The sequence below is a fragment of the Macaca fascicularis genome, chromosome X (assembly GCF_037993035.2).
Source record: "Macaca fascicularis isolate 582-1 chromosome X, T2T-MFA8v1.1".
NCBI classification, from domain to species: domain Eukaryota; kingdom Metazoa; phylum Chordata; class Mammalia; order Primates; family Cercopithecidae; genus Macaca; species Macaca fascicularis.
The window spans coordinates 52536980-52564086 of NC_088395.1; the positions used below are offsets into that span (position 1 = coordinate 52536980).

A 27107-nucleotide genomic window follows, 5' to 3' on the forward strand; every position below is an offset into this window, starting at 1 on the left:
TTTCTGAAACATACACTGTCTGAATGACCTACAGATATATTCAGGGGAATCAGTTACCAGTCCAGAGATTTAAATGTGAAGTATCACAACCTAAAAAGAAAAAAGTAAACAGGTGTGAATGTGTTTAGTCTTCAGAAGAATTTGTTCTATTACATTTATTGGAAGCATTTATAAAACTGGCCAAGGTGGGAGGATCGTTTGAGCCCAGGAAATTGAGACCAGCATGAGCAACACGGTGAGACCACTATCTAAAGAATAAAGAAACCAATTATCCAGGTGTGGTGTCTGCACCTGTAGTAGCAGGGACTGGGGAGGCTACATCGGGAGGATTGTTTGAGCCCAGAAGATGGAGGCTTCAGTGAGGTGTGGTCATGCCACTGCCCTCCAGCCTGAGCAACAGAACCACACACTGTCTTTTAAAATAAAAATAAAAAAGGATTTATAAATAAAGATATGAAAATAATTCATTTCTTCCAGAAAAGGTCTTTCTGAGACACATCCTCCAGTAAGGGACTATCTGTTCCCAACGTTTTCTGAATGCATGAGATTGGACAAAGAGAAACGAAAGCTCTCAAGTCCCTTTTTTCTACTACAAACGCGCTGGGGATGTGGGTTGGGGGACAGCGGAAAACCCTACCCTGTCCTGCAAAGTCCCTGGCTCAATGTGCACGTCCCTTCCTGTGAAAGTTCCTTGCTGCCCGTGCGCCTTGTTCTCTGCCTTCTGTCCCTGCACAGCTGTGAAAGGAGAGGTGGTGACTTCCTTTATTCGTGCTGACTTCAATTTAGCCAGTAGGTCTGCAGATCAGTCCTCTCAGAAGTTGAAGTGTGAGTGAGTGTGAGGGGGAGCGGGCGGGCTTCCTGTGCGTTGTGCCACTTGGTCCACGGCCTCTGAGGTCGTCATCTTTCTACTAAACCTCAGCGATGGCCATGCTGTTGTGGGGTCCCGGGCCTGGGAAGAAGGAGGGCCATAGAGGACAGCAGAGGAGGGTCCGGTGAACATGGAGTGAGTTTTTTGTTTGTTTGTTTTGTCTGTCTGTTTGTTTGTTTGTTTTCACGGAGTCTTGCTCTGTCACCAGGCTGGAGGGCAGTGGCGCAATCTTGGTTCACTGCAACCTCCGCCTCCCGGGTTCAAGCGATTCTCCTGCCTCAGCCTTCTGAGTAGCGGGGAGTACAGGCCCACGTAACCACACCCAGCTAATTTTTGTATTTTCAGTAGAGACGGGGTTTCACCATGTTGACCAGGATGGTCTCGATCTCTTGGCCTCATGATCCACCCGCCTTGGCCCCCCAAAGTGCTGGGATTACAGAGGTGAGCCACTGTGCCCGGCCATGGGGTGAGTTTAGAAAGCTGACATTATTTGAGGTATTTGAATCCTGGGTGGGGGGCAACTCACACACAGAGAGGAGTGATTCCAAAGTCATTAATGGGGACCTAAAGGGGAGCACAGGACAGGACCAGGCGGGATAAGGAGGGGCACCACAACCCTTAAGGCAAGAGGGGACCTCACTGCGCATGCTCCTTTAGTGCCCGCCTCCATGCGCATGTTCACTGGGCGTCTTCCCATCGGCCCGTTAGCCAGTCTGGGGAACTCCGCGGAGCTGTGAGCCAGCAGCTGGGGTCCGTGAGGTCTGGATTCTTTCTCTCCTACTGAGACACAGCGGGTAGGTTCACAGGCCGATCCAACTGGGAGTGAAGTGTGAGTGAGAGTGAGGAGGAACCAGCGGGCTTCCGGAGGGTCGCATGTTTGGTGACTCAGGGTGAGAAGGGCCTCGAAGTTGTCGTCCCTTTCATGCGACGCTGCACGCATTGTCTTGTCATGGCCATAACTAGGGAGGAAGGCAGGCTGAGGAGTGGAGGGGCTCAGGTGAAGCTGGGGCGATGCTGGGGTGCTGCTGGTGGAGGTATCCGAGTCCCAGATGAACCTGTAACCCCGACAGAAGATTCCAGACTCCCCAGACGGGACCAGGGGAGGGATGGCATGAGCGGTATGGAAGGGTCCTGGAGACCCGGAACGCTGCGGGCTAGTGACTGCAGCCCCGAGGTCTGTAGACTGCCTGGCACAGGTGTCCTTTGAGGAATGACCACTACTTTGTAGCAAATTCTCAACTCCACTGTGGAGATTCCAATGGGTGGGGCTCTGAGTTCCTAAAAAAGTGATTTGGGTCGGGGTGGGGACGAGGGGCCTAGCAAATCATTATGTGACAAAATTCGCCATCACTTCAATTTTAATTCTCTAGCTGTAATTTCCTACTTGTCTCCCTGATGGAGTGTCCATTTGCGAAACCAACCCCATGGGAAAGACCCTGTGTTTTCTGCCGGAAGCCTTAAGACATTGCTCCGCCAGCTAGACCTACTTAAGCGACTTTGCAAGCATTCGTTTCAAAAGTTGCACACACTCATACTTGCCCTGGGATTTTCAGAGTATTTCTAAATTTAAAAAAAAAAAATGACCAAGTTAACATTTGACCATGAAAGTGGTGGAATCTAGTTGTCCTGTGAAGTGCATTTTGCCAATCACAGTATTCTGCTTGGAGAGTGAAATACGTGTTGATGAGGAAGATAAACATATAGGCCTATACCAAGAAGAAGTTCATAACCTCCTGAGTTCATTGTGCCTCTGCTTATGAATGTCTTAACATTCGATGTTTTCTCTTAGCAGAAAGTTATTTTTCTGGTAGTGTTGTTGGACTATCAGAATGGGAGTCCGTTGTTTATGGCCTCCCATTCGTAATTGTCTCCCATGTTGACAAAAAATGATCATGGCATCCCATGAAGGAAAGATTAGTCCAGAGGATGATATTTGGGTTTTGTGTGGATGGATGATCGTGTGTGCCCAGATTTTGTCCACAACTTCCTCCTCATGCTTATTCAGAACAGATTACACTCATTCATCCCAACATAGACTAAAATGGCTTCCAAAGTCCTTGAGGATATCTATCTTTGAGTAACCTCTCTGAGGAAAGAATAATGTTATGAAGAATAGGTATACGGGGTAGTGTTGGAGAAATGCCTCCAGACGTACTTATGATAAGAAGTATCTATGTATTCTGTATATTTATACTATTGGCATGTATTAATACCAAAATTTTTTTATCTGCACATACACACACAGATACACACACACAGAGCCAGTCCCAGGAGCGCAGTAATGGAGAGCCCCAAGAAGAGGAACCAGCAGCTGAAAGTCGGGATCCTACACCTGTTCAGGAGACAGAAGAAGATCAGGATAGAGCTGAGATCCAAGGTGCTGGGAAGGGAAAGAAAGCATGTCTATGGGGCGGGAAAAGGTCTATGTGTGCGTCGTGGTCTATGCCATGAGCAGTAACAGGAGGAAGGAGAACAATAGGAAAAGATACCAAACATTTGCCCAATGTTGGCAGGAAAGGGGAGAGTATAGTTTGCAGCTTCATGCTGTCCCTGGATATAAGGAATCTTATTTTATCCTTCGAGATGGATTTGTGTGCTTGAAAATACAGTCCTTACTAAGTCACTTGAAAACAGTTAATTTGGTGTATAAAAATGTACATTATTTCACTAGTTTAATTTGATCTTCTTAGAATGTTGCTGTATGATCTTCTCAGCCATGGTGTCCACAGTGTTGTAAGCACCCATTACTTGAGTGTAGAGTGCCAAGTTACCCGAACTTAAAACACCGTGAATAAGGTCCCTTTGTAAAAGCATGTTAGCCCCATTGTATAAATAAGAAAACCGAGGCTCAGAGATTGAGGCTTGCAAAGAACACTTGACTCATGGAGAAGGAATTCATATTATGTTCAAAGGTTTGTGTTCTTCCTACAATCCATGTTGTAATAATAAAAAGTGAGCAGTTTGCCTAAGATGCATAACACTCGATTGTGTCTGTACTGTAAGGTACTTCAGTATTGGCTCAGGACAAAACAGTTCAGTGAAGCAGGATAGTAGCTCCAGAATGACAGTTACTCAATGAATGACAGCCACTGTTTCCTTTGATCGGTCTTTTTGACAGTATGTTGGATAAAAGTTGGATAATTCTGGACCCTAGTATACAGGGAGCTATATTAGTGTGATTTTAAGGGGGTTTTAACAGTTGTTTAAATACTTTCATAGTTAGAAAAGTCAAAGTAGGATAAGATTATCCTGAAACAGAAAATGTATCTCCAACAGGTAGCATTTTCAAGCGAAACATTGACTGAATTTGGGCCTACTTTCTGTAGTCGCACTGCAAGACAATGATTTCTCTGTTACTTTTGGTACATTATTCTAAATGGGATTCATTTATGTAAAGTTACATATAAGGTTCTTGGTCCTAAGCATACCACAACGTTGATTAACTACCCAAACAATTTCCAAGTTACCTCAACAAGGGATGGGTGTCACTACTGTAGAATTTGTCAGAGGCCCGCCAAAACATTGATCTAATTCTTCGGAAAATTACATTTCACTTATGATTAAAGTGGCATTCGTGCGGCTGACTTCAGATTCCATAGATAGTTGATACTTGCTGTTCATAATACACAATGGTAAAGTGTGGAAAATTTACATATAGTATGAGTTATTCTTAGATTGTAATTCAAAACAAGACGTTGGGCCAGGAGCTCACGACTGTAATCCCAAAATTTTGGGAGGCTGAGTTGGGCAAATCCCTTGATCCCAGGAGTTGAAGACCAGCCTGGACAACACTGAGAAGTCCTGTCTCAAACAAAACAAACAAACAGAAATTAGCCTTGGCGGTGGGGTGCACCCATATGCTCAGCCACTGCGGAGGCTGAGACAGGAGGTTCTGTTGAGCCTGAGAGGTTGGGCTCACACTGGGCCTTGATTGTGCCACAGCACTCCAGCCTGGACGAAAGAGTGAGACCCTGACTCAGAAAACAATAAAATATCATAAAACAGGGAAACAAAGGTGTATCATCTTTGCACGACATTCATTACCACGCTAACTGACAGAGATTTTTTCTTTTTCTTTTCTTTCTTTCTTTCTTTCTTTTTCTTTTTAATGTGACAGAACATCATCTGTCAGCCAGTCTGGATTGCTGTGGCATGGTCTTGACTCACTGCTACCTCCAGCTCTTGGGTTCAAGTGGCATCGGCCTCCCAAAGTGCTGAGATTACAGGCATGAGCCACTACACCCGGCTCAGGCTTTATTTCATAAGGCTAAAGAAAAGAATATCATCATTTCCTTATTTATATTTCATGTCAGAATGCTTAAATCGATATCCTTTGTATTTTGAAGTGCGTGACATGGAAGGTGATCTGCAAGAGCTGCGTCAGTCAAAGACCGGGGTTAAATCTGGATTTGGGTGCTGGCGTCAAGGTGAAGATTATACCCAAGGAAGAACACTGTAAAATGCCAGAAACAGGTATGTTATCCAACAAGATGCAAAGTTACGTGCGTTCTCATTTACACAACATTATACTTTTGATAATAGAGGGATAACATTACTGCTACTTTAAAAACACAGTGCAAATGTAAACTTTCTTTGAAACGCCGTTCAGACACAAATGCCAGATTGCAAGACTTAAACATGATCAGATACAGAAACAAACTGGGTCAAAGCCATATTGAATCATCAAACACGGCAGCATTTTCTTAGTTTGGTGTATAACCAACAGCTAACAATTTTCAGATTCTTTTCGCATTTCTGCTTTTAACAAATACATAATGCATATGCAATAAGAGTTTGTGTGAAGTATGCTGAGCCCTGAAACAGATTCTAGTACCAGCTCTACCATAATTTGTGAGACTCTGGATGAATCGTATAAATTCCACACGCATCCTTGCTCTCATTGAAAAGAATGGATGCACATCAGATAGATTAAAATCCATTTCATTGCTGATTTCCACATGCTCTGGTCCTGTTGGATAGAAGACCAAGATATTCTGATTTTCATGATTTGTTTTTCACAACAGTCAGCTTCCGTCCAATTATAATGTCTGAGTTGAGATTCATGGTTCCTAAGAAAATGAGTGGGCACTCTGCTTGATGTTTGTTTTCCTGTATGGAGTCCTGTATGAGTGTTCTTGGATTTTGTCAAATTCTGAATTCTCTGGCTCTTAAAGAATAACTGTGTTTTAAAGTCTTCCCTCAGTGAAGCCTTGAATGACTGAATGATAAAATGGCAAGAGATCATCAGGTTTCTGTGGCCAGTGAAGTAGGGAGAATGCATGTAGGTCAGTGATGCTCAAGGTGGGTGTAAGATGCTTCTGCTAAGCATGCCCCCTGCCCTCCTGTCAGTCTTCATGAGCTACTTCGTGTAATTAGATTGAAGACTCATATAGTAGAGTCACCTCTAACCATAGCATAGGTTACATATTACGGGTTTCTGCCTTGAGACATTATGTGATAGGGTTTGAAGTTCAACAACAGCAGGGTGCTAATTCCTGAGTAGTTGACATAAGTCTGTTTTGCACATGTTTTCCAAATTGGTGACTGTTAATTACAATACCTCTTGAAGTTAAAGGAAGCACCCCATGTTGAAGGGAGAAATTACCTACATGTTTTTACTCTACTCTGCTGAACCATTCCATTAGACTATTTACATTAAAAGATAGTTCTCACATGACTTCCAGGACCCACTGAACAAGCCTCAGTTGTATTCTTAGGGAGATCATAGCTTTCAATGCGCGTCTTATTATAAACAGCATTTTACATGATAAAGGAAAAGAATACTATGAAATAACAATAAAAGAGCCACAGAATAAACTTAAAGGAAAAAGAAAGAGGTAATGAATAAAAGACAGATACGAATCATTAGTAAAAGGAAAAGTAGTTCAAATGTCATAAATTTAAAAGATTGTTGTTTTGAAAATTAGCTATAAATAGAGTGTTCAGTCGTTTACAGAATCATGAAGAAAATGGAAAAAGCACGACATGGAATATGAACAAGACAGAGTGATTTAATATAGGGCTTTATTGAAAGCGAATACAATCTTGATCAGAGCGTGGATAAAATGGTTGATAAGCTAGGAAAGCATACATTATTTATTTCTCTAATACCCGATTATCTAAGCATCACAAAACCTGTGGAAGAAACTGTGAAATTTTCCAGTTGTCCCTCAAAAACATTTACTTTTAGAAACAAATTTTGGGTTTTTCAGCTGTCCTACTCTTTCCATTTCCGTATCCTTCCATTTTTTCATGTGTGACACGGTTCATAACGCTATCACATATTGATGACAAAACTGATAGTGATAGCATAAGAGTAATGCGGCCATATACTTAATTGTACAAATGGGAATGCTTTCAAGTGTAAAAAGAGGCATGATTCACATTGACATCACGGTAGGAGAACACTGGGGACAAACGGTTACCGTACCTTACAAACCACAGAAGGGTGAACGAGCCCAAATAAATGTTTTTGCCCTTCTGCACAATAGAGTAAAAACAAATGCAATGCTGTTCTCTCTATTCACTTCACTTATGCAGTTCCTAAGGTGACATTAACCGTTTTCTTTCAAGATAGTATTCAGACCGTTTCCAGGAGCCCATTTGGCATCCAGACCGCAGATTCAAGCCAGAACATTAAAAGAGTGTTTGCCAAAAATTATACATTTTTCATGAGTTCCTTTTTTGTTTCTTAGTATTTTTGTGTGACGCTGGTATTTTGAGCAAAACTATGCACAATGTTTGCTTTCTACTTTAAACCTCTCTTTAGTGGGTTCACTTCATTTAATGTGTTTGAACCTCGGACTGTCTTGCTTTCCTTGTAGCACTAGGAAGCAGGGTGTGTTTGAAAAATATCTTTAATGCATCCGCTTGGACGACTATTGTCAAAGTCTCTACAGAGGTCTACCTGAATGTAAGCAAAAGGGTGACTCTTAGGCTTCTTTTTTTGTCCACTGTAGAAAACTAAAACTCTGGTGTCTTTTCCATATCCTTAATGTCATCTAAACACAGTTCTGCTAGTAATGTTCCCACCTGTTATGTTTCTGTTACAGGTGAAGGGCAACCACAAGTTTAAATGAAGAAAAGCTGAAACAACGCAAACCGGTCTTATATTAGATATTTGACTTAAACTATCTCAATAAAGTTTTGCAGCTTTCACCAAAGAAGGCCTGCTCATCTTTTGTTCACTTCCTTCCCAGGTATTTGATAATATTGAAAATCGTGGCTGGGTGCGGTTTCCCACGCCTGTAATCCCAGCACTTTGGGATGCTGAGGCAGGAGGATTGCTTGAGCTCAGCAGTTTGAGACCACATGGGGCAACAGAACAAGACTCTCTACAAAAATAAAAGAGTGAATGCATAATGTATGCATGTCTCTATGTAGCTCTCTTCCCAGCTACTCTAGAGCCAAAGGGTGGAGGATGCCTTGAGCCCAGGAGGTCCAGGAAGAGGTTATTATTATTTTTTTTTTTTTTGAGATAGAGACTCTATTTTAAAAAAGTTAAGTATCATTTTTGAAATTTTGTATTCTGATTGAGCTGGTGTGCACAGGGATGATATTATGAAATACATATTTGGTCCTAGACCCTGCTTCCTGGCACACAACTCCTACAATTTTTAGAATCTCCACAAAGTGGTTTCTTTTTGTATGCTAGTGCGTTGCTGGCAGCACCTAGGTAGCTCTAGGCTGGGGAATAAGAGTGTTGGGACTTTCAGCCCTCTGCTCAACCTTCAGGAAGGGAGAGGGACAGAAGGTTAAGTTGATCCCCAAAGGCGGGACAACAGTTTAATCAGTCACACTTACATAATGAAAATCTTCATCAAAATCAAAAGGACAGGATTCAGAGAGCTTCTGGCTAGCTTAACATATGGAGGGCATGCCCCTAGTGGGCACAGAAGCCCCCTGCCCCTTCGGCCATACCCCGTGTTGTGTCTCCTCATCTCCTTCCTTTCCTAGGGTATCCCGCTTGCCACAGAACATGTGAGAAGTCCCTGGGCTATAGAGCTAGATGAGAGAATTAGGGCCTAGGTAGAAGAAAGGGTCAAGCAACCAGGGCAACCTGCTGAAGCAAGATGGCTTGGGTCCTACCTACACTGTCTCTTTAGAGGCTATGGCATGAAGTAGCCATGGATTTCCATCCTGCCTCTCACACAGTGCCCTTGATATGGTGGGCAAGATACTTACACCCTTTGGGACTGTTTTTCCATTTCTAAAGTAGAAATTACAATATGTAAACTAAAAATACTTGCTATGAAGAATAAAGGAAATAACATCAAGCAGGCTTTACATGCAGATAAATTTGGCTTCCTAGTTAGATTTCCTTTTTTCCTTTAGATTTCAAACTTTGTCATTTCATTTTTCCTTACAGCTGCATTTCTAGTGTGTGATAACCTGCTTTTGAATTTTAAGTAAGAATGTCAACTTTTAAAATACATTTGAATTCAGAAAATAAATATCTGATTTAAATATGTTAGTTTCATAGCAGTGTAGCTGGTGTCACCCACGGCATAGATTCTGAAGTTAGTTTGTAAATAACTGAGGTGTGACAAGGCCAAACGTAAGTTAATAGTATGTGCTAAAAACTTATTTGCTGTGTGTGATGCCATGAAGAATAAATCAATATTCTGTCTATGCTACACCACGCAACTCAATACATTAGTGTGTCAATTGCTCAAGCAGTCCCTAAGCAGCACTGTGGTATCTAACAGGGACATGAGGATCACCACTAAAATCATTAGTTTGCCTTTTCACATATTCTTAAATTTGGCCAATATGGAGACAATGAGCCCAAACAGATCCAAGTGGTTGATTGCTCGTAGACAAAGCAAAAGCAAGATCAGCATTGTATAAGCACCATATCCCTATTCCCATAGTGTGACAGTGAATGGGAGGTACTCAGTGATGGATGGCACAGATGGTTGGTCTTTGGCCGGTGGGGAGTCCACCCCATGCCCTAAGGCAGTGAGCAATTTTACACTCCACAACTGTACCCTATGATGAAGAAAGGCCTGTGCTTACCTCCAACTAGGGAGATGGATGAAGAATGGCCTGGTGTCAGCCTCAAGGCAGATAGGGAGCTGGTGCGAAAATACCTATGGCAGTTCCCACCATGCTGCCTATCTTTCCTTGTTCCAAGGACATTCAGGATATTCTGCCCAGACTCAGGTTAGCCTGTAGTCTAGCTTTGCCTACTTCCCCTATGTGGTACCTGCAGGAGCTCCAGAGCACCATGCAGAGCCTTTACCGTAGAGTGTCCAGTACGAAACCAAAGACCATATGTAAGGTGTCTAGAAACATATCTCCAATAAAGACTCCCAAACAAGGGAGATGTTTTTCTGTTAGGATCATTACAAAAAGTTAATTCATCAATTCAGTAGACATGCACGAGTGGCCTGCCATGTTACAAGAAATACTTGGGATGCTGGAAATTGGAAGAACAACCAACAACACCTGGTACTTGCTGTGGGGGCTGTCACACTATGGTGGGGCAGAGAGGCCACTAAACAGAAGAGCAGCTGAAGTGCAAAGGGATAAACACAGGGAAGGGACCCAGGGGAATAAAAATCAATCAATGTAGTGGCCAAGGGGCAGGAGGAAAATAACACTGTTTCACGAAAACACACTCTTTCTCCATTACGTATCACCTTTACTGAAAAATCAATATATCATGTCTGTGAGTCTATCGGTGAACTCCATTCTGATGTGTTGATTTTTCCAAATTACCACATTCTCTTGATTACTATAGAATTAACATCACTCTTAATATTACGTAGTGTGAGTTCCCCAAAGTTATAATTCAGCATTGTTTCAGCTGTTCTGGTTCATTTTCCTTTCCAGGTAGTTTTGGAAAATGACTCCAATGAAGTGGATTGTATACGTTGAGGCAGTTTTGCTTTGAAGGGCAGCAGATAAATGTATTTGTAGCTATAAAAGGACATGGGGGAAGAAAGTGAGTTCCCCCCTCAGCTTGGGGAGTGATCCAATACAGAGGGAACCATTGATGGTTCAGGAGAGAGGAATGATCATTGCAGCAGCAAAGCGCTTGGGAAAGTGGGAGTTATGGGATCCTGGGCTGAGGTGAGGGGCTTGCTTCAATTAGGAGCATTGTATGCACAAGGGAGGCAGAGAATGCCAGGCCCGACAGGGGTAGACTGGATTTTGAATGCTCTGAGAATTCCCAGCAGATAGTGTCTGTCTTCTGAATGAATCATTAGGGTAGGTCATTCAAATGGAGGAGGGTTCCTGGGAATTCGTGAGAGTATTGTAGTAGTGGAAGTAGGATGAGTGTGAAAGGGAGAAGCAATTCTGTCGTGATCATGGACTTAAGGTAAAATAATTCCCAAAGTTTGAAGTTTTCTCATCACTGCTCAGTTGCTCAGATACAGGCATCATTACATGCTCATTATATTAGTAGGAGGAGCAGGAGTACTAAGTCATAAAATAGATAGGATAATGCTCACCTCCTGAGGGGCACTAAAAGTATTTCCATTGGTTTGTTAAGGCTGCCATCAAAAACTACCATCAACTGGGTGACTTAAACAACAAAAATGTATTTTCTCACAATTCTGGAGGCTACACGTCTGAGATCAAGGTGTCAGCAGAGTTGGTTTCTTCTAAGGCCTCCCTCCTTGCCTTGTAGGCAGCTCTTTTCTCCCTGTGTCTTCCTTTGCCCTCCCTCTGAACATGTCTGTGTCTTCATTTCCTCTTCTTATAAGGGCACCAGGCACATTGCCTTAGACCCCACTCTAATGACCACATTTCACTTAATTACCTGTTTAAAGACCCCATCTATCTCTCATACAGTTACAGTCTGAGGTTCTAGGGGTTAAGACTTCATTCACCATATGAATTTTGTGCAGACACAACTCAGTCCATAACAGTGTGACTGTTGGTTTTATATTAAAACTGTTTGTTTTTGACACCAAGTCTCACAGGGTGACCCTGGCTGGAGTGCACTGACTTTGCCATGGCTCACTACTGTCTGGAACTCTTTGCTCAAGGGATCCTGCCATGTCATCTTCCTAGTAGCTGGCAGTACAGGTGTGTGACACCACAGTGGACTAAATTTTGTTAACCTTATTGTAGACAAGAGTGGAGGGTTGCGCCATGTTCCCCAGGCTGATCTGGAACTCCTGCGCTCATGCCATCCTCCCGCCTCAGCCTCCCTCCCAAAGTGCTGGGATTACAAGCGTGAGTCACTGAATCTAGCCTTCTTTTACTACTATTTTTACTACTCTTATCACTATCATTTATTTCATTCTTGCAAGTACCCCGCAAGGTAGGATGTAGTCACTGAAGTCCAGAAAGCTCATCTCTTGCTGAACCTTACCAGGAATGGAAGTACTAATCAAACAGACAAAACTCATGTGTTTTTGAGTGGAGTGTAACTGAGAAAGTCAGATTTGTTACATTTCTTATCATGAATTCATGTGTTATTAAAGTATATGTGTACAGAAAATAGTAGTGAAGAATCATCAGGTCTCATAAAACCTACAGACATAATGGAAATCATACTGGATTTGGAGTCCACTGAAATATACCTGGTGGTCAGGCAACTGGAGGAAACCTCTGCCAAATGTCTCTGCCTCCTGAAATTCTGAGGCAGGTGATTAGTAGTGGAATCCCGTAGCCATAAAAAACACTCGCACACTCATCATTCACACCTGCCTGAACACTTGCACATTCACCATTCACACCTGCCAAAACATTCCGCATTCATCATTTACACCTGCCCAAACATTCCCACATTCACTCTTCACGCCTGCCCAAACATTTCACATTCATGATTCACACATGCCCAAAAATTCCACAATCACCATGCACACCTGCCTAAACATCCCACATTCACCATGCGCACCTGCCCAAAATTCCCACATTCGCCAGTCCCACCTGCCTAATTCACCCTTCACACCGCAACCATTTTTGGTAGAACTAAAACATTACTTCTCATTCCCAAACCTTATAATAAGGCATATTATTAGCAACACCTGGTAAACTGTGGCACACAACCCTCTGTAAGGGATCCCAGGATGAGTAATTATCAACATTCCAGCAGCAGCAGCAGCAACAAGTAGCAATACAGGGGAGAGCAGAGAAGATGGGAGTGGCTGTTGTTCAAATGATTGTGGAGACTATATCTGTCAAGAGCTTTCTATGGTGTTTATTGTGAAAGAAGCCTCCTGGACAGTGAGGTTCACATGGAGATGTTTCCATAGGTGCCCTTGAAGCAGTTTACTGCACAGGAGAAGGTTAAACATTTTTTTATTGTGGCAAAATACACATAGTTTATTTTGTGTTTCCTGAAAAATTCATATGTTGATGTCCTGACCCCAGGTACCTCAGAATGTGGCCTTATTTGGAAATAGGGTTATTGCAAATATAATTAGTTAATTTCAGATGAGGTTGGGTGGACCCCTAATCTAACATGACTGCTGTTATTAGAAGAGGGAGAAATTTGTACACAGACGTTGCTATGACTTGGGTATGGTAGGTTTGTCTCCAGAAAAACTCATGTTGAAATTTGACCCTCTTGCCCTGGTGCGGTGGCTCATGCCTGTAATCCCAGCACTTTGGGAGGCCAAGGCAGGTGGGCAGATCACCTGAAGTCAGGAGTTCCAAATCAGTTTGGCCAACGTGGTGAAACCCTGTCTCTATTAAAAATATATATATATACAAAAATTAGCCGGAAGTGGTGGCACGCACCTGTGGTCCCAGCTACTCGGGAGGCTGTGACAGGAGAATCACTTGAACCTGGGAAGCACAGCTTGCAGCGAGTTGAGATCACACTACTGTTCTGTAGACTGGAAAACAGAGCAAGACTCTTTCTCAAAAAAAGAAAAAGGAAAAAAAGAAATTTGCCCCCTGCCCTGCCCCTCCCGTGGCAGTGTTTGGAGGTGGCGCCTAGTAGGATGAGTTTGGTTTACGGGTGTGGATTCCTTATGAATGATTTGATGCTGATCTGTGGGTGAAATGGTGAGTTCTTAGTTTCAAAAGGCTGGAGTAGCTCTTTAGGGAATGGATTCATTCCCTTTAATGTGGGTTGTTGTAAAGCCAGGACACCCCTCAGGTTTTCCCCTCTTCACAAGTGTCCACTTCCCCTTTGGCCTTCTCCACCATGTTGTGATATGGAACAGAATTCCTCACCAAAAGCCAGAGGGCTATGCATTCCATTGAATTTCTCAGTTTGCAGAACCGTGAGCTAAATAAATGTGTTTTCTTTATAAATTACCCGGTTCTAGGTATTCTTTCTAGGAACACAAAATGGACTATGACGTGCACACAGGGGAAAAAACCATATGAGCATGAAGGCAGAGATGGGGGTAATGCATCTACTGGTCAATGAATGTCAAGGATTGCCAGGAAGCCAACAGAAACTATGAGAAAGGCGTGGAACAGATTCTTCCATTCAGCCCTCAGGGGTTAACCCTGCCCACATCTTGATTTCAGACTATTAGCCTCCAGAACTGTGATAAAATAAATGTCTGTTGTTGAAGCCAGTGCGTTTGTGGTAATTTGTTACTGCAGCCCTAGAGAACTCTCGAAGATTGCGGTACCAGGAAACGAAATGCTGCTCTAACAAATACCTAACAATGTGAAAGTAGCTTTGGAACTGGGTCATGGAGAGATGCTGGAAGAGTTTCGAGGTACACAACAGAAAAAGCCTACACTTCCTTGAAGGCGCAATTGGTAGACATATGGACCTTAAGAGAAAGTCTGGCAAATGCTCAGAAAAAAACCGGAGAGCTATACAGAAAATTTTTGTCATCTTAGAGAATACATCCAACATCAAGAACAGGATGTTGCAAGAAAAATGAATGTTAAAGGTGCTTCTGGTGACGTCTCAGACAGGAATGGGGAATATGTTGTTGGAAACATGGACTCACATTCCTTATGAGAAAATGGCAGAGAATTTAGCTAAACTGCATACTCTCGAATGCAAAGTAGAATTTGCAAGTGATGAATGTGGGCTTTTAGCTAAGATTTCTAAGCCGAGCATTGAAGATGTTGCCATGTTTCTCCCTGCTGCTGATAGCAAAATGCAAGAGAGGAGAAATAAATCAACAACAGAACTGCTAAGAAAAAGAAATCAGCCTGCTATGATTTGGAAGATTCTCAGCCTATTCAGATAGCATGCCATGAAAACACAGCTGAGGATGTAGCCGGACAATTGATTGCTAAAGAAGTGAGGTATGTGAGTCATGGCTCCATCAACCATCTCAGAATGCAGGAACAGAGATGCAGTTATCCAGTAAAGACCTATGCAGGACTCAGGGTCTGTTTGCCCAGTGTGTCAAAGACACAGATCATAACCTGATCCCTCAGGAATAGATGGTGTTCCAGCTTTGTGGGAATGACCTTCAAGGTGTGGAGCACTTGGGGTGCTTTTTGAAGTGCCTCAGGCTTCACTTCTCTGCTTGAAATGGAAAGCTGGTCACCCATGGCAGCCAGGGAGGTACCCTTACTTACTGGAGCAGATTTGTTGAATTTTTCTGTCTAGACAATGAAAAGTTCTGGGAGCACTTCTAGTTTTCTGTAGCCTCTTAGTAATTAATGTCCCTAAATTCTGTATGTCCTCAGGGACCATTTATTTGATTCTGGGATGGTACCAGCTTTTATGCTTTTATGTCTAATCTGTAAAAGCCTACTTGCTAATCTACATGAAAGTAAGACCTTGTTCATATCACACATTCTAACAGGTTTCTTTTGTGATTCCTGAATGTGGGTTACTACAAAAAAAAAAAAAAAAACTAAAAAAGTTGGTCATGGAAATTAGACCCTGTTATTATACTTTGTGAAGAACTTCCTCCTTCAGGATTAATTACCCATGGGTTCATCACACCTTTGTAAATAAAGGGACAAAAACCATGCGGCATCTACGAATGTGGCAAGATGAGGAAGTATAGGGAGACCACAGCACAATGCTCTTCTCTTGTTTCAAACGTAGTCTATGGGGTGAAGAACCCATATCCCTCACCCATCCATCAATATTCTCACCCTATTCCTGAGCGTTCCCAGTTTAGGTTCCCAGTTTCTAAATATGCTTGTCCACAAGTGTTGGTAGGGATGTTCTAACGCGAGGGTATCTATCATTGGTCATCGTAAAACAAAGATGAATGGAGAGGAGAGTTTTGTGATCTGTTTTCACATGCACTGCTTTTGGGTGTATTGATGCAAAATCATGTGCTCTCAGCAATCCCACAGCAGCTATCTCAGAAGATTGGTCCTTACACCGACACGGTTGCTGTTTCAGAGCCAGAAGCTCCTTGTGTTTTGGTGTCTTCTGCTTGGATTTGTGGCCATGACCCTCCTCTGGTCACCCAATTCCTGGTAGTATCTGCTGGGTTGCACGGTTTCTTCCAGTGCTCCCTAGGAACCAGTTGTGTAATGACATTTCAGATTCCACCCTCACTTCAGATCCTCTACAAAAAACAGTAGTAAAAGAAGGCCAGACTCAGTGGCTCACGCTTATAATCCCAGCACTTTGGGACGCTGAGGCGGGAGGATCGCATGAGCACAGGAGTTCCAGACCAGCCTGGGGAACATGGCGCAATCCTCACCCCCCACCGTCTACAAAAAGTTTAAAAAATTAGTCCAATGTGGTGTCGCAATCCTGTACTGCCAGCTACTAGGAAGATGACATGGCAGGAGTTCCTTGAGCAAGGAGTTACAGACAGTAGTGAGCCATGGTAAACAGTGCTCACGAGCCAGGGTCACCCAGTGAGACCTGGTGTCAAAAATAAAGTTTTAATATAAAACCAACAGTCACACTGTTATGGACTGAGTTGTGTCTGCACAAAATTCATATGGTGAAGTCTTAACCCCTAGAACCTCAGACTGTAACTGTATGAGAGATAGATGGGGTCTTTAAACAGGTAATTAAGTGAAATGCGGTCATTAGAGTGGGGTCTAAGGCAATGTGCCTGGTGCCCTTATAAGAAGAGGAAATGAGGACACAGACATGTTCAGAGGGAGGGCAAAGGAAGACACAGGGAGAAAAGAGCTGCCTACAAGGCAAGGAGGGAGGCCTTAGAAGAAACCAACTCTGCTGACACCTTGATCTCAGACGTGTAGCCTCCAGAATTGTGAGAAAATACATTTTTGTTGTTTAAGTCACCCAGTCGATGGTAGTTTTTGATGGCAGCCTTAACAAACCAATGGAAATACTTTTAGTGCCCCTCAGGAGGTGAGCATTATCCTATCTATTTTATGACTTAGAACTCCTGCTCCTCCTACTAATATAATGAGCATGTAATGATGCCTGTATCTGAGCAACTGAGCAGTGATGAGAAAACTTCAAACTTTGGGAATTATTTTACCTTAAGTCCATGACCACGACAGAATTGCTTCTCCCTTTCACACTCATCCTACTTCCACTACTACAATACTCTCACGAATTCCCAGGAACCCTCCTCCATTTGAATGACCTACCCTAATGATTCATTCAGAAGACAGACACTATCTGCTGGGAATTCTCAGAGCATTCAAAATCCAGTCTACCCCTGTCGGGCCTGGCATTCTCTGCCTCCCTTGTGCATACAATGTTCCTAATGGAAGCAAGCCCCTCACCTCAGCCCAGGATCCCATAACTCCCACTTTCCCAAGCGCTTTGCTGCTGCAATGATCATTCCTCTCTCCTGAACCATCAGTGGTTCCCTCTGTATTGGATCACTCCCAAAGCTAAGGGGGAAACTCACTTTCTTCCCCCATGTCCTTCTATAGCTACAAATACATATATCTGCTGCCCTTCAAAGCAAAACTGTCTCAACGTATACAACCCACTTCATTGGAGTCATTTTCCAAAACTACCTGGAAAGGAAAATGAACCAGAACAGCTGAAACAATGCTGAATTATAACTTTGGGGAACTCACACTACGTAATATTAAGAGTGATGTTAATTCTATAGTAATCAAGAGAATGTGGTAATTTGGAAAAATCAACACATCAGAATGGAGTTCACCGATAGACTCACAGACATGATATATTGATTTTTCAGTAAAGGTGATACGTAATGGAGAAAGAGTGTGTTTTCGTGAAACAGTGTTATTTTCCTCCTGCCCCTTGGCCACTACATTGATTGATTTTTATTCCCCTGGGTCCCTTCCCTGTGTTTATCCCTTTGCACTTCAGCTGCTCTTCTGTTTAGTGGCCTCTCTGCCCCACCATAGTGTGACAGCCCCCACAGCAAGTACCAGGTGTTGTTGGTTGTTCTTCCAATTTCCAGCATCCCAAGTATTTCTTGTAACATGGCAGGCCACTCGTGCATGTCTACTGAATTGATGAATTAACTTTTTGTAATGATCCTAACAGAAAAACATCTCCCTTGTTTGGGAGTCTTTATTGGAGATATGTTTCTAGACACCTTACATATGGTCTTTGGTTTCGTACTGGACACTCTACGGTAAAGGCTCTGCATGGTGCTCTGGAGCTCCTGCAGGTACCACATAGGGGAAGTAGGCAAAGCTAGACTACAGGCTAACCTGAGTCTGGGCAGAATATCCTGAATGTCCTTGGAACAAGGAAAGATAGGCAGCATGGTGGGAACTGCCATAGGTATTTTCGCACCAGCTCCCTATCTGCCTTGAGGCTGACACCAGGCCATTCTTCATCCATCTCCCTAGTTGGAGGTAAGCACAGGCCTTTCTTCATCATAGGGTACAGTTGTGGAGTGTAAAATTGCTCACTGCCTTAGGGCATGGGGTGGACTCCCCACCGGCCAAAGACCAACCATCTGTGCCATCCATCACTGAGTACCTCCCATTCACTGTCACACTATGGGAATAGGGATATGGTGCTTATACAATGCTGATCTTGCTTTTGCTTTGTCTACGAGCAATCAACCACTTGGATCTGTTTGGGCTCATTGTCTCCATATTGGCCAAATTTAAGAATATGTGAAAAGGCAAACTAATGATTTTAGTGGTGATCCTCATGTCCCTGTTAGATACCACAGTGCTGCTTAGGGACTGCTTGAGCAATTGACACACTAATGTATTGAGTTGCGTGGTGTAGCATAGACAGAATATTGATTTATTCTTCATGGCATCACACACAGCAAATAAGTTTTTAGCACATACTATTAACTTACGTTTGGCCTTGTCACACCTCAGTTATTTACAAACTAACTTCAGAATCTATGCCGTGGGTGACACCAGCTACACTGCTATGAAACTAACATATTTAAATCAGATATTTATTTTCTGAATTCAAATGTATTTTAAAAGTTGACATTCTTACTTAAAATTCAAAAGCAGGTTATCACACACTAGAAATGCAGCTGTAAGGAAAAATGAAATGACAAAGTTTGAAATCTAAAGGAAAAAAGGAAATCTAACTAGGAAGCCAAATTTATCTGCATGTAAAGCCTGCTTGATGTTATTTCCTTTATTCTTCATAGCAAGTATTTTTAGTTTACATATTGTAATTTCTACTTTAGAAATGGAAAAACAGTCCCAAAGGGTGTAAGTATCTTGCCCACCATATCAAGGGCACTGTGTGAGAGGCAGGATGGAAATCCATGGCTACTTCATGCCATAGCCTCTAAAGAGACAGTGTAGGTAGGACCCAAGCCATCTTGCTTCAGCAGGTTGCCCTGGTTGCTTGACCCTTTCTTCTACCTAGGCCCTAATTCTCTCATCTAGCTCTATAGCCCAGGGACTTCTCACATGTTCTGTGGCAAGCGGGATACCCTAGGAAAGGAAGGAGATGAGGAGACACAACACGGGGTATGGCCGAAGGGGCAGGGGGCTTCTGTGCCCACTAGGGGCATGCCCTCCATATGTTAAGCTAGCCAGAAGCTCTCTGAATCCTGTCCTTTTGATTTTGATGAAGATTTTCATTATGTAAGTGTGACTGATTAAACTGTTGTCCCGCCTTTGGGGATCAACTTAACCTTCTGTCCCTCTCCCTTCCTGAAGGTTGAGCAGAGGGCTGAAAGTCCCAACACTCTTATTCCCCAGCCTAGAGCTACCTAGGTGCTGCCAGCAACGCACTAGCATACAAAAAGAAACCACTTTGTGGAGATTCTAAAAATTGTAGGAGTTGTGTGCCAGGAAGCAGGGTCTAGGACCAAATATGTATTTCATAATATCATCCCTGTGCACACCAGCTCAATCAGAATACAAAATTTCAAAAATGATACTTAACTTTTTTAAAATAGAGTCTCTATCTCAAAAAAAAAAAAAATAATAATAACCTCTTCCTGGACCTCCTGGGCTCAAGGCATCCTCCACCCTTTGGCTCTAGAGTAGCTGGGAAGAGAGCTACATAGAGACATGCATACATTATGCATTCACTCTTTTATTTTTGTAGAGAGTCTTGTTCTGTTGCCCCATGTGGTCTCAAACTGCTGAGCTCAAGCAATCCTCCTGCCTCAGCATCCCAAAGTGCTGGGATTACAGGCGTGGGAAACCGCACCCAGCCACGATTTTCAATATTATCAAATACCTGGGAAGGAAGTGAACAAAAGATGAGCAGGCCTTCTTTGGTGAAAGCTGCAAAACTTTATTGAGATAGTTTAAGTCAAATATCTAATATAAGACCGGTTTGCGTTGTTTCAGCTTTTCTTCATTTAAACTTGTGGTTGCCCTTCACCTGTAACAGAAACATAACAGGTGGGAACATTACTAGCAGAACTGTGTTTAGATGACATTAAGGATATGGAAAAGACACCAGAGTTTTAGTTTTCTACAGTGGACAAAAAAAGAAGCCTAAGAGTCACCCTTTTGCTTACATTCAGGTAGACCTCTGTAGAGACTTTGACAATAGTCGTCCAAGCGGATGCATTAAAGATATTTTTCAAACACACCCTGCTTCCTAGTGCTACAAGGTAAGCAAGACAGTCCGAGGTTCAAACACATTAAATGAAGTGAACCCACTAAAGAGAGGTTTAAAGTAGAAAGCAAACATTGTGCATAGTTTTGCTCAAAATACCAGCGTCACACAAAAATACTAAGAAACAAAAAAGGAACTCATGAAAAATGTATAATTTTTGGCAAACACTCTTTTAATGTTCTGGCTTGAATCTGCGGTCTGGATGCCAAATGGGCTCCTGGAAACGGTCTGAATACTATCTTGAAAGAAAACGGTTAATGTCACCTTAGGAACTGCATAAGTGAAGTGAATAGAGAGAACAGCATTGCATTTGTTTTTACTCTATTGTGCAGAAGGGCAAAAACATTTATTTGGGCTCGTTCACCCTTCTGTGGTTTGTAAGGTACGGTAACCGTTTGTCCCCAGTGTTCTCCTACCGTGATGTCAATGTGAATCATGCCTCTTTTTACACTTGAAAGCATTCCCATTTGTACAATTAAGTATATGGCCGCATTACTCTTATGCTATCACTATCAGTTTTGTCATCAATATGTGATAGCGTTATGAACCGTGTCACACATGAAAAAATGGAAGGATACGGAAATGGAAAGAGTAGGACAGCTGAAAAACCCAAAATTTGTTTCTAAAAGTAAATGTTTTTGAGGGACAACTGGAAAATTTCACAGTTTCTTCCACAGGTTTTGTGATGCTTAGATAATCGGGTATTAGAGAAATAAATAATGTATGCTTTCCTAGCTTATCAACCATTTTATCCACGCTCTGATCAAGATTGTATTCGCTTTCAATAAAGCCCTATATTAAATCACTCTGTCTTGTTCATATTCCATGTCGTGCTTTTTCCATTTTCTTCATGATTCTGTAAACGACTGAACACTCTATTTATAGCTAATTTTCAAAACAACAATCTTTTAAATTTATGACATTTGAACTACTTTTCCTTTTACTAATGATTCGTATCTGTCTTTTATTCATTACCTCTTTCTTTTTCCTTTAAGTTTATTCTGTGGCTCTTTTATTGTTATTTCATAGTATTCTTTTCCTTTATCATGTAAAATGCTGTTTATAATAAGACGCGCATTGAAAGCTATGATCTCCCTAAGAATACAACTGAGGCTTGTTCAGTGGGTCCTGGAAGTCATGTGAGAACTATCTTTTAATGTAAATAGTGTAATGGAATGGTTCAGCAGAGTAGAGTAAAAACATGTAGGTAATTTCTCCCTTCAACATGGGGTGCTTCCTTTAACTTCAAGAGGTATTGTAATTAACAGTCACCAATTTGGAAAACATGTGCAAAACAGACTTATGTCAACTACTCAGGAATTAGCACCCTGCTGTTGTTGAACTTCAAACCCTATCACATAATGTCTCAAGGCAGAAACCCGTAATATGTAACCTATGCTATGGTTAGAGGTGACTCTACTATATGAGTCTTCAATCTAATTACACGAAGTAGCTCATGAAGACTGACAGGAGGGCAGGGGGCATGCTTAGCAGAAGCATCTTACACCCACCTTGAGCATCACTGACCTACATGCATTCTCCCTACTTCACTGGCCACAGAAACCTGATGATCTCTTGCCATTTTATCATTCAGTCATTCAAGGCTTCACTGAGGGAAGACTTTAAAACACAGTTATTCTTTAAGAGCCAGAGAATTCAGAATTTGACAAAATCCAAGAACACTCATACAGGACTCCATACAGGAAAACAAACATCAAGCAGAGTGCCCACTCATTTTCTTAGGAACCATGAATCTCAACTCAGACATTATAATTGGACGGAAGCTGACTGTTGTGAAAAACAAATCATGAAAATCAGAATATCTTGGTCTTCTATCCAACAGGACCAGAGCATGTGGAAATCAGCAATGAAATGGATTTTAATCTATCTGATGTGCATCCATTCTTTTCAATGAGAGCAAGGATGCGTGTGGAATTTATACGATTCATCCAGAGTCTCACAAATTATGGTAGAGCTGGTACTAGAATCTGTTTCAGGGCTCAGCATACTTCACACAAACTCTTATTGCATATGCATTATGTATTTGTTAAAAGCAGAAATGCGAAAAGAATCTGAAAATTGTTAGCTGTTGGTTATACACCAAACTAAGAAAATGCTGCCGTGTTTGATGATTCAATATGGCTTTGACCCAGTTTGTTTCTGTATCTGATCATGTTTAAGTCTTGCAATCTGGCATTTGTGTCTGAACGGCGTTTCAAAGAAAGTTTACATTTGCACTGTGTTTTTAAAGTAGCAGTAATGTTATCCCTCTATTATCAAAAGTATAATGTTGTGTAAATGAGAACGCACGTAACTTTGCATCTTGTTGGATAACATACCTGTTTCTGGCATTTTACAGTGTTCTTCCTTGGGTATAATCTTCACCTTGACGCCAGCACCCAAATCCAGATTTAACCCCGGTCTTTGACTGACGCAGCTCTTGCAGATCACCTTCCATGTCACGCACTTCAAAATACAAAGGATATCGATTTAAGCATTCTGACATGAAATATAAATAAGGAAATGATGATATTCTTTTCTTTAGCCTTATGAAATAAAGCCTGAGCCGGGTGTAGTGGCTCATGCCTGTAATCTCAGCACTTTGGGAGGCCGATGCCACTTGAACCCAAGAGCTGGAGGTAGCAGTGAGTCAAGACCATGCCACAGCAATCCAGACTGGCTGACAGATGATGTTCTGTCACATTAAAAAGAAAAAGAAAGAAAGAAAGAAAGAAAAGAAAAAGAAAAAATCTCTGTCAGTTAGCGTGGTAATGAATGTCGTGCAAAGATGATACACCTTTGTTTCCCTGTTTTATGATATTTTATTGTTTTCTGAGTCAGGGTCTCACTCTTTCGTCCAGGCTGGAGTGCTGTGGCACAATCAAGGCCCAGTGTGAGCCCAACCTCTCAGGCTCAACAGAACCTCCTGTCTCAGCCTCCGCAGTGGCTGAGCATATGGGTGCACCCCACCGCCAAGGCTAATTTCTGTTTGTTTGTTTTGTTTGAGACAGGACTTCTCAGTGTTGTCCAGGCTGGTCTTCAACTCCTGGGATCAAGGGATTTGCCCAACTCAGCCTCCCAAAATTTTGGGATTACAGTCGTGAGCTCCTGGCCCAACGTCTTGTTTTGAATTACAATCTAAGAATAACTCATACTATATGTAAATTTTCCACACTTTACCATTGTGTATTATGAACAGCAAGTATCAACTATCTATGGAATCTGAAGTCAGCCGCACGAATGCCACTTTAATCATAAGTGAAATGTAATTTTCCGAAGAATTAGATCAATGTTTTGGCGGGCCTCTGACAAATTCTACAGTAGTGACACCCATCCCTTGTTGAGGTAACTTGGAAATTGTTTGGGTAGTTAATCAACGTTGTGGTATGCTTAGGACCAAGAACCTTATATGTAACTTTACATAAATGAATCCCATTTAGAATAATGTACCAAAAGTAACAGAGAAATCATTGTCTTGCAGTGCGACTACAGAAAGTAGGCCCAAATTCAGTCAATGTTTCGCTTGAAAATGCTACCTGTTGGAGATACATTTTCTGTTTCAGGATAATCTTATCCTACTTTGACTTTTCTAACTATGAAAGTATTTAAACAACTGTTAAAACCCCCTTAAAATCACACTAATATAGCTCCCTGTATACTAGGGTCCAGAATTATCCAACTTTTATCCAACATACTGTCAAAAAGACCGATCAAAGGAAACAGTGGCTGTCATTCATTGAGTAACTGTCATTCTGGAGCTACTATCCTGCTTCACTGAACTGTTTTGTCCTGAGCCAATACTGAAGTACCTTACAGTACAGACACAATCGAGTGTTATGCATCTTAGGCAAACTGCTCACTTTTTATTATTACAACATGGATTGTAGGAAGAACACAAACCTTTGAACATAATATGAATTCCTTCTCCATGAGTCAAGTGTTCTTTGCAAGCCTCAATCTCTGAGCCTCGGTTTTCTTATTTATACAATGGGGCTAACATGCTTTTACAAAGGGACCTTATTCACGGTGTTTTAAGTTCGGGTAACTTGGCACTCTACACTCAAGTAATGGGTGCTTACAACACTGTGGACACCATGGCTGAGAAGATCATACAGCAACATTCTAAGAAGATCAAATTAAACTAGTGAAATAATGTACATTTTTATACACCAAATTAACTGTTTTCAAGTGACTTAGTAAGGACTGTATTTTCAAGCACACAAATCCATCTCGAAGGATAAAATAAGATTCCTTATATCCAGGGACAGCATGAAGCTGCAAACTATACTCTCCCCTTTCCTGCCAACATTGGGCAAATGTTTGGTATCTTTTCCTATTGTTCTCCTTCCTCCTGTTACTGCTCATGGCATAGACCACGACGCACACATAGACCTTTTCCCGCCCCATAGACATGCTTTCTTTCCCTTCCCAGCACCTTGGATCTCAGCTCTATCCTGATCTTCTTCTGTCTCCTGAACAGGTGTAGGATCCCGACTTTCAGCTGCTGGTTCCTCTTCTTGGGGCTCTCCATTACTGCGCTCCTGGGACTGGCTCTGTGTGTGTGTATCTGTGTGTGTATGTGCAGATAAAAAAATTTTGGTATTAATACATGCCAATAGTATAAATATACAGAATACATAGATACTTCTTATCATAAGTACGTCTGGAGGCATTTCTCCAACACTACCCCGTATACCTATTCTTCATAACATTATTCTTTCCTCAGAGAGGTTACTCAAAGATAGATATCCTCAAGGACTTTGGAAGCCATTTTAGTCTATGTTGGGATGAATGAGTGTAATCTGTTCTGAATAAGCATGAGGAGGAAGTTGTGGACAAAATCTGGGCACACACGATCATCCATCCACACAAAACCCAAATATCATCCTCTGGACTAATCTTTCCTTCATGGGATGCCATGATCATTTTTTGTCAACATGGGAGACAATTACGAATGGGAGGCCATAAACAACGGACTCCCATTCTGATAGTCCAACAACACTACCAGAAAAATAACTTTCTGCTAAGAGAAAACATCGAATGTTAAGACATTCATAAGCAGAGGCACAATGAACTCAGGAGGTTATGAACTTCTTCTTGGTATAGGCCTATATGTTTATCTTCCTCATCAACACGTATTTCACTCTCCAAGCAGAATACTGTGATTGGCAAAATGCACTTCACAGGACAACTAGATTCCACCACTTTCATGGTCAAATGTTAACTTGGTCATTTTTTTTTTTTAAATTTAGAAATACTCTGAAAATCCCAGGGCAAGTATGAGTGTGTGCAACTTTTGAAACGAATGCTTGCAAAGTCGCTTAAGTAGGTCTAGCTGGCGGAGCAATGTCTTAAGGCTTCCGGCAGAAAACACAGGGTCTTTCCCATGGGGTTGGTTTCGCAAATGGACACTCCATCAGGGAGACAAGTAGGAAATTACAGCTAGAGAATTAAAATTGAAGTGATGGCGAATTTTGTCACATAATGATTTGCTAGGCCCCTCGTCCCCACCCCGACCCAAATCACTTTTTTAGGAACTCAGAGCCCCACCCATTGGAATCTCCACAGTGGAGTTGAGAATTTGCTACAAAGTAGTGGTCATTCCTCAAAGGACACCTGTGCCAGGCAGTCTACAGACCTCGGGGCTGCAGTCACTAGCCCGCAGCGTTCCGGGTCTCCAGGACCCTTCCATACCGCTCATGCCATCCCTCCCCTGGTCCCGTCTGGGGAGTCTGGAATCTTCTGTCGGGGTTACAGGTTCATCTGGGACTCGGATACCTCCACCAGCAGCACCCCAGCATCGCCCCAGCTTCACCTGAGCCCCTCCACTCCTCAGCCTGCCTTCCTCCCTAGTTATGGCCATGACAAGACAATGCGTGCAGCGTCGCATGAAAGGGACGACAACTTCGAGGCCCTTCTCACCCTGAGTCACCAAACATGCGACCCTCCGGAAGCCCGCTGGTTCCTCCTCACTCTCACTCACACTTCACTCCCAGTTGGATCGGCCTGTGAACCTACCCGCTGTGTCTCAGTAGGAGAGAAAGAATCCAGACCTCACGGACCCCAGCTGCTGGCTCACAGCTCCGCGGAGTTCCCCAGACTGGCTAACGGGCCGATGGGAAGACGCCCAGTGAACATGCGCATGGAGGCGGGCACTAAAGGAGCATGCGCAGTGAGGTCCCCTCTTGCCTTAAGGGTTGTGGTGCCCCTCCTTATCCCGCCTGGTCCTGTCCTGTGCTCCCCTTTAGGTCCCCATTAATGACTTTGGAATCACTCCTCTCTGTGTGTGAGTTGCCCCCCACCCAGGATTCAAATACCTCAAATAATGTCAGCTTTCTAAACTCACCCCATGGCCGGGCACAGTGGCTCACCTCTGTAATCCCAGCACTTTGGGGGGCCAAGGCGGGT

General features: G+C 42.6%; 2 protein-coding genes across 4 annotated transcripts; one reads left to right on the top strand and one right to left on the bottom strand.

The window, feature by feature from the left end:
• Positions 1-1574: 1574 nt before the first annotated feature.
• LOC135969136 (X antigen family member 1) lies at positions 1575-8034 on the top strand. 2 transcript variants are annotated; one of them, XM_065537988.1, is made up of 4 exons: positions 1575-1662; positions 3114-3245; positions 5215-5341; positions 7921-8034. In XM_065537988.1, exons 2-4 carry the CDS (start codon positions 3150-3152, stop codon positions 7941-7943), a joined length of 246 nt encoding a protein of 81 aa, XP_065394060.1. In that variant the 5' UTR covers positions 1575-1662; positions 3114-3149; the 3' UTR covers positions 7944-8034. The 2 variants fall into 2 exon arrangements, with proteins under 2 accessions (XP_065394060.1, XP_065394059.1); XM_065537987.1 differs by having other exon boundaries at positions 3128-3245.
• A 12311-nt stretch (positions 8035-20345) lies between these two features.
• On the bottom strand, positions 20346-26805 carry LOC135969134 (X antigen family member 1). 2 transcript variants are annotated; one of them, XM_065537966.1, is made up of 4 exons: positions 26718-26805; positions 25135-25252; positions 23039-23165; positions 20346-20459 (listed from the first exon to the last, which is right to left on the bottom strand). In XM_065537966.1, exons 2-4 carry the CDS (start codon positions 25228-25230, stop codon positions 20437-20439), a joined length of 246 nt encoding a protein of 81 aa, XP_065394038.1. In that variant the 5' UTR covers positions 25231-25252; positions 26718-26805; the 3' UTR covers positions 20346-20436. The 2 variants fall into 2 exon arrangements, with proteins under 2 accessions (XP_065394038.1, XP_065394039.1); XM_065537967.1 differs by having other exon boundaries at positions 25135-25266.
• Positions 26806-27107: the final 302 nt, after the last annotated feature.

Coding starts and splice junctions, on each gene's coding strand:
- LOC135969136 (XM_065537988.1), top strand. CDS start 3,150: ATGGAGAGCCCCAAGAAGAGGAACCAGCAGCTGAAAGTCGGGATCCTA. Junction 3,246..5,214: donor GGATAGAGCTGAGATCCAAG/GTGCTGGGAAGG, acceptor TGTATTTTGAAG/TGCGTGACATGGAAGGTGAT. Junction 5,342..7,920: donor CTGTAAAATGCCAGAAACAG/GTATGTTATCCA, acceptor TTTCTGTTACAG/GTGAAGGGCAACCACAAGTT.
- LOC135969134 (XM_065537966.1), bottom strand. CDS start 25,230: ATGGAGAGCCCCAAGAAGAGGAACCAGCAGCTGAAAGTCGGGATCCTA. Junction 23,166..25,134: donor GGATAGAGCTGAGATCCAAG/GTGCTGGGAAGG, acceptor TGTATTTTGAAG/TGCGTGACATGGAAGGTGAT. Junction 20,460..23,038: donor CTGTAAAATGCCAGAAACAG/GTATGTTATCCA, acceptor TTTCTGTTACAG/GTGAAGGGCAACCACAAGTT.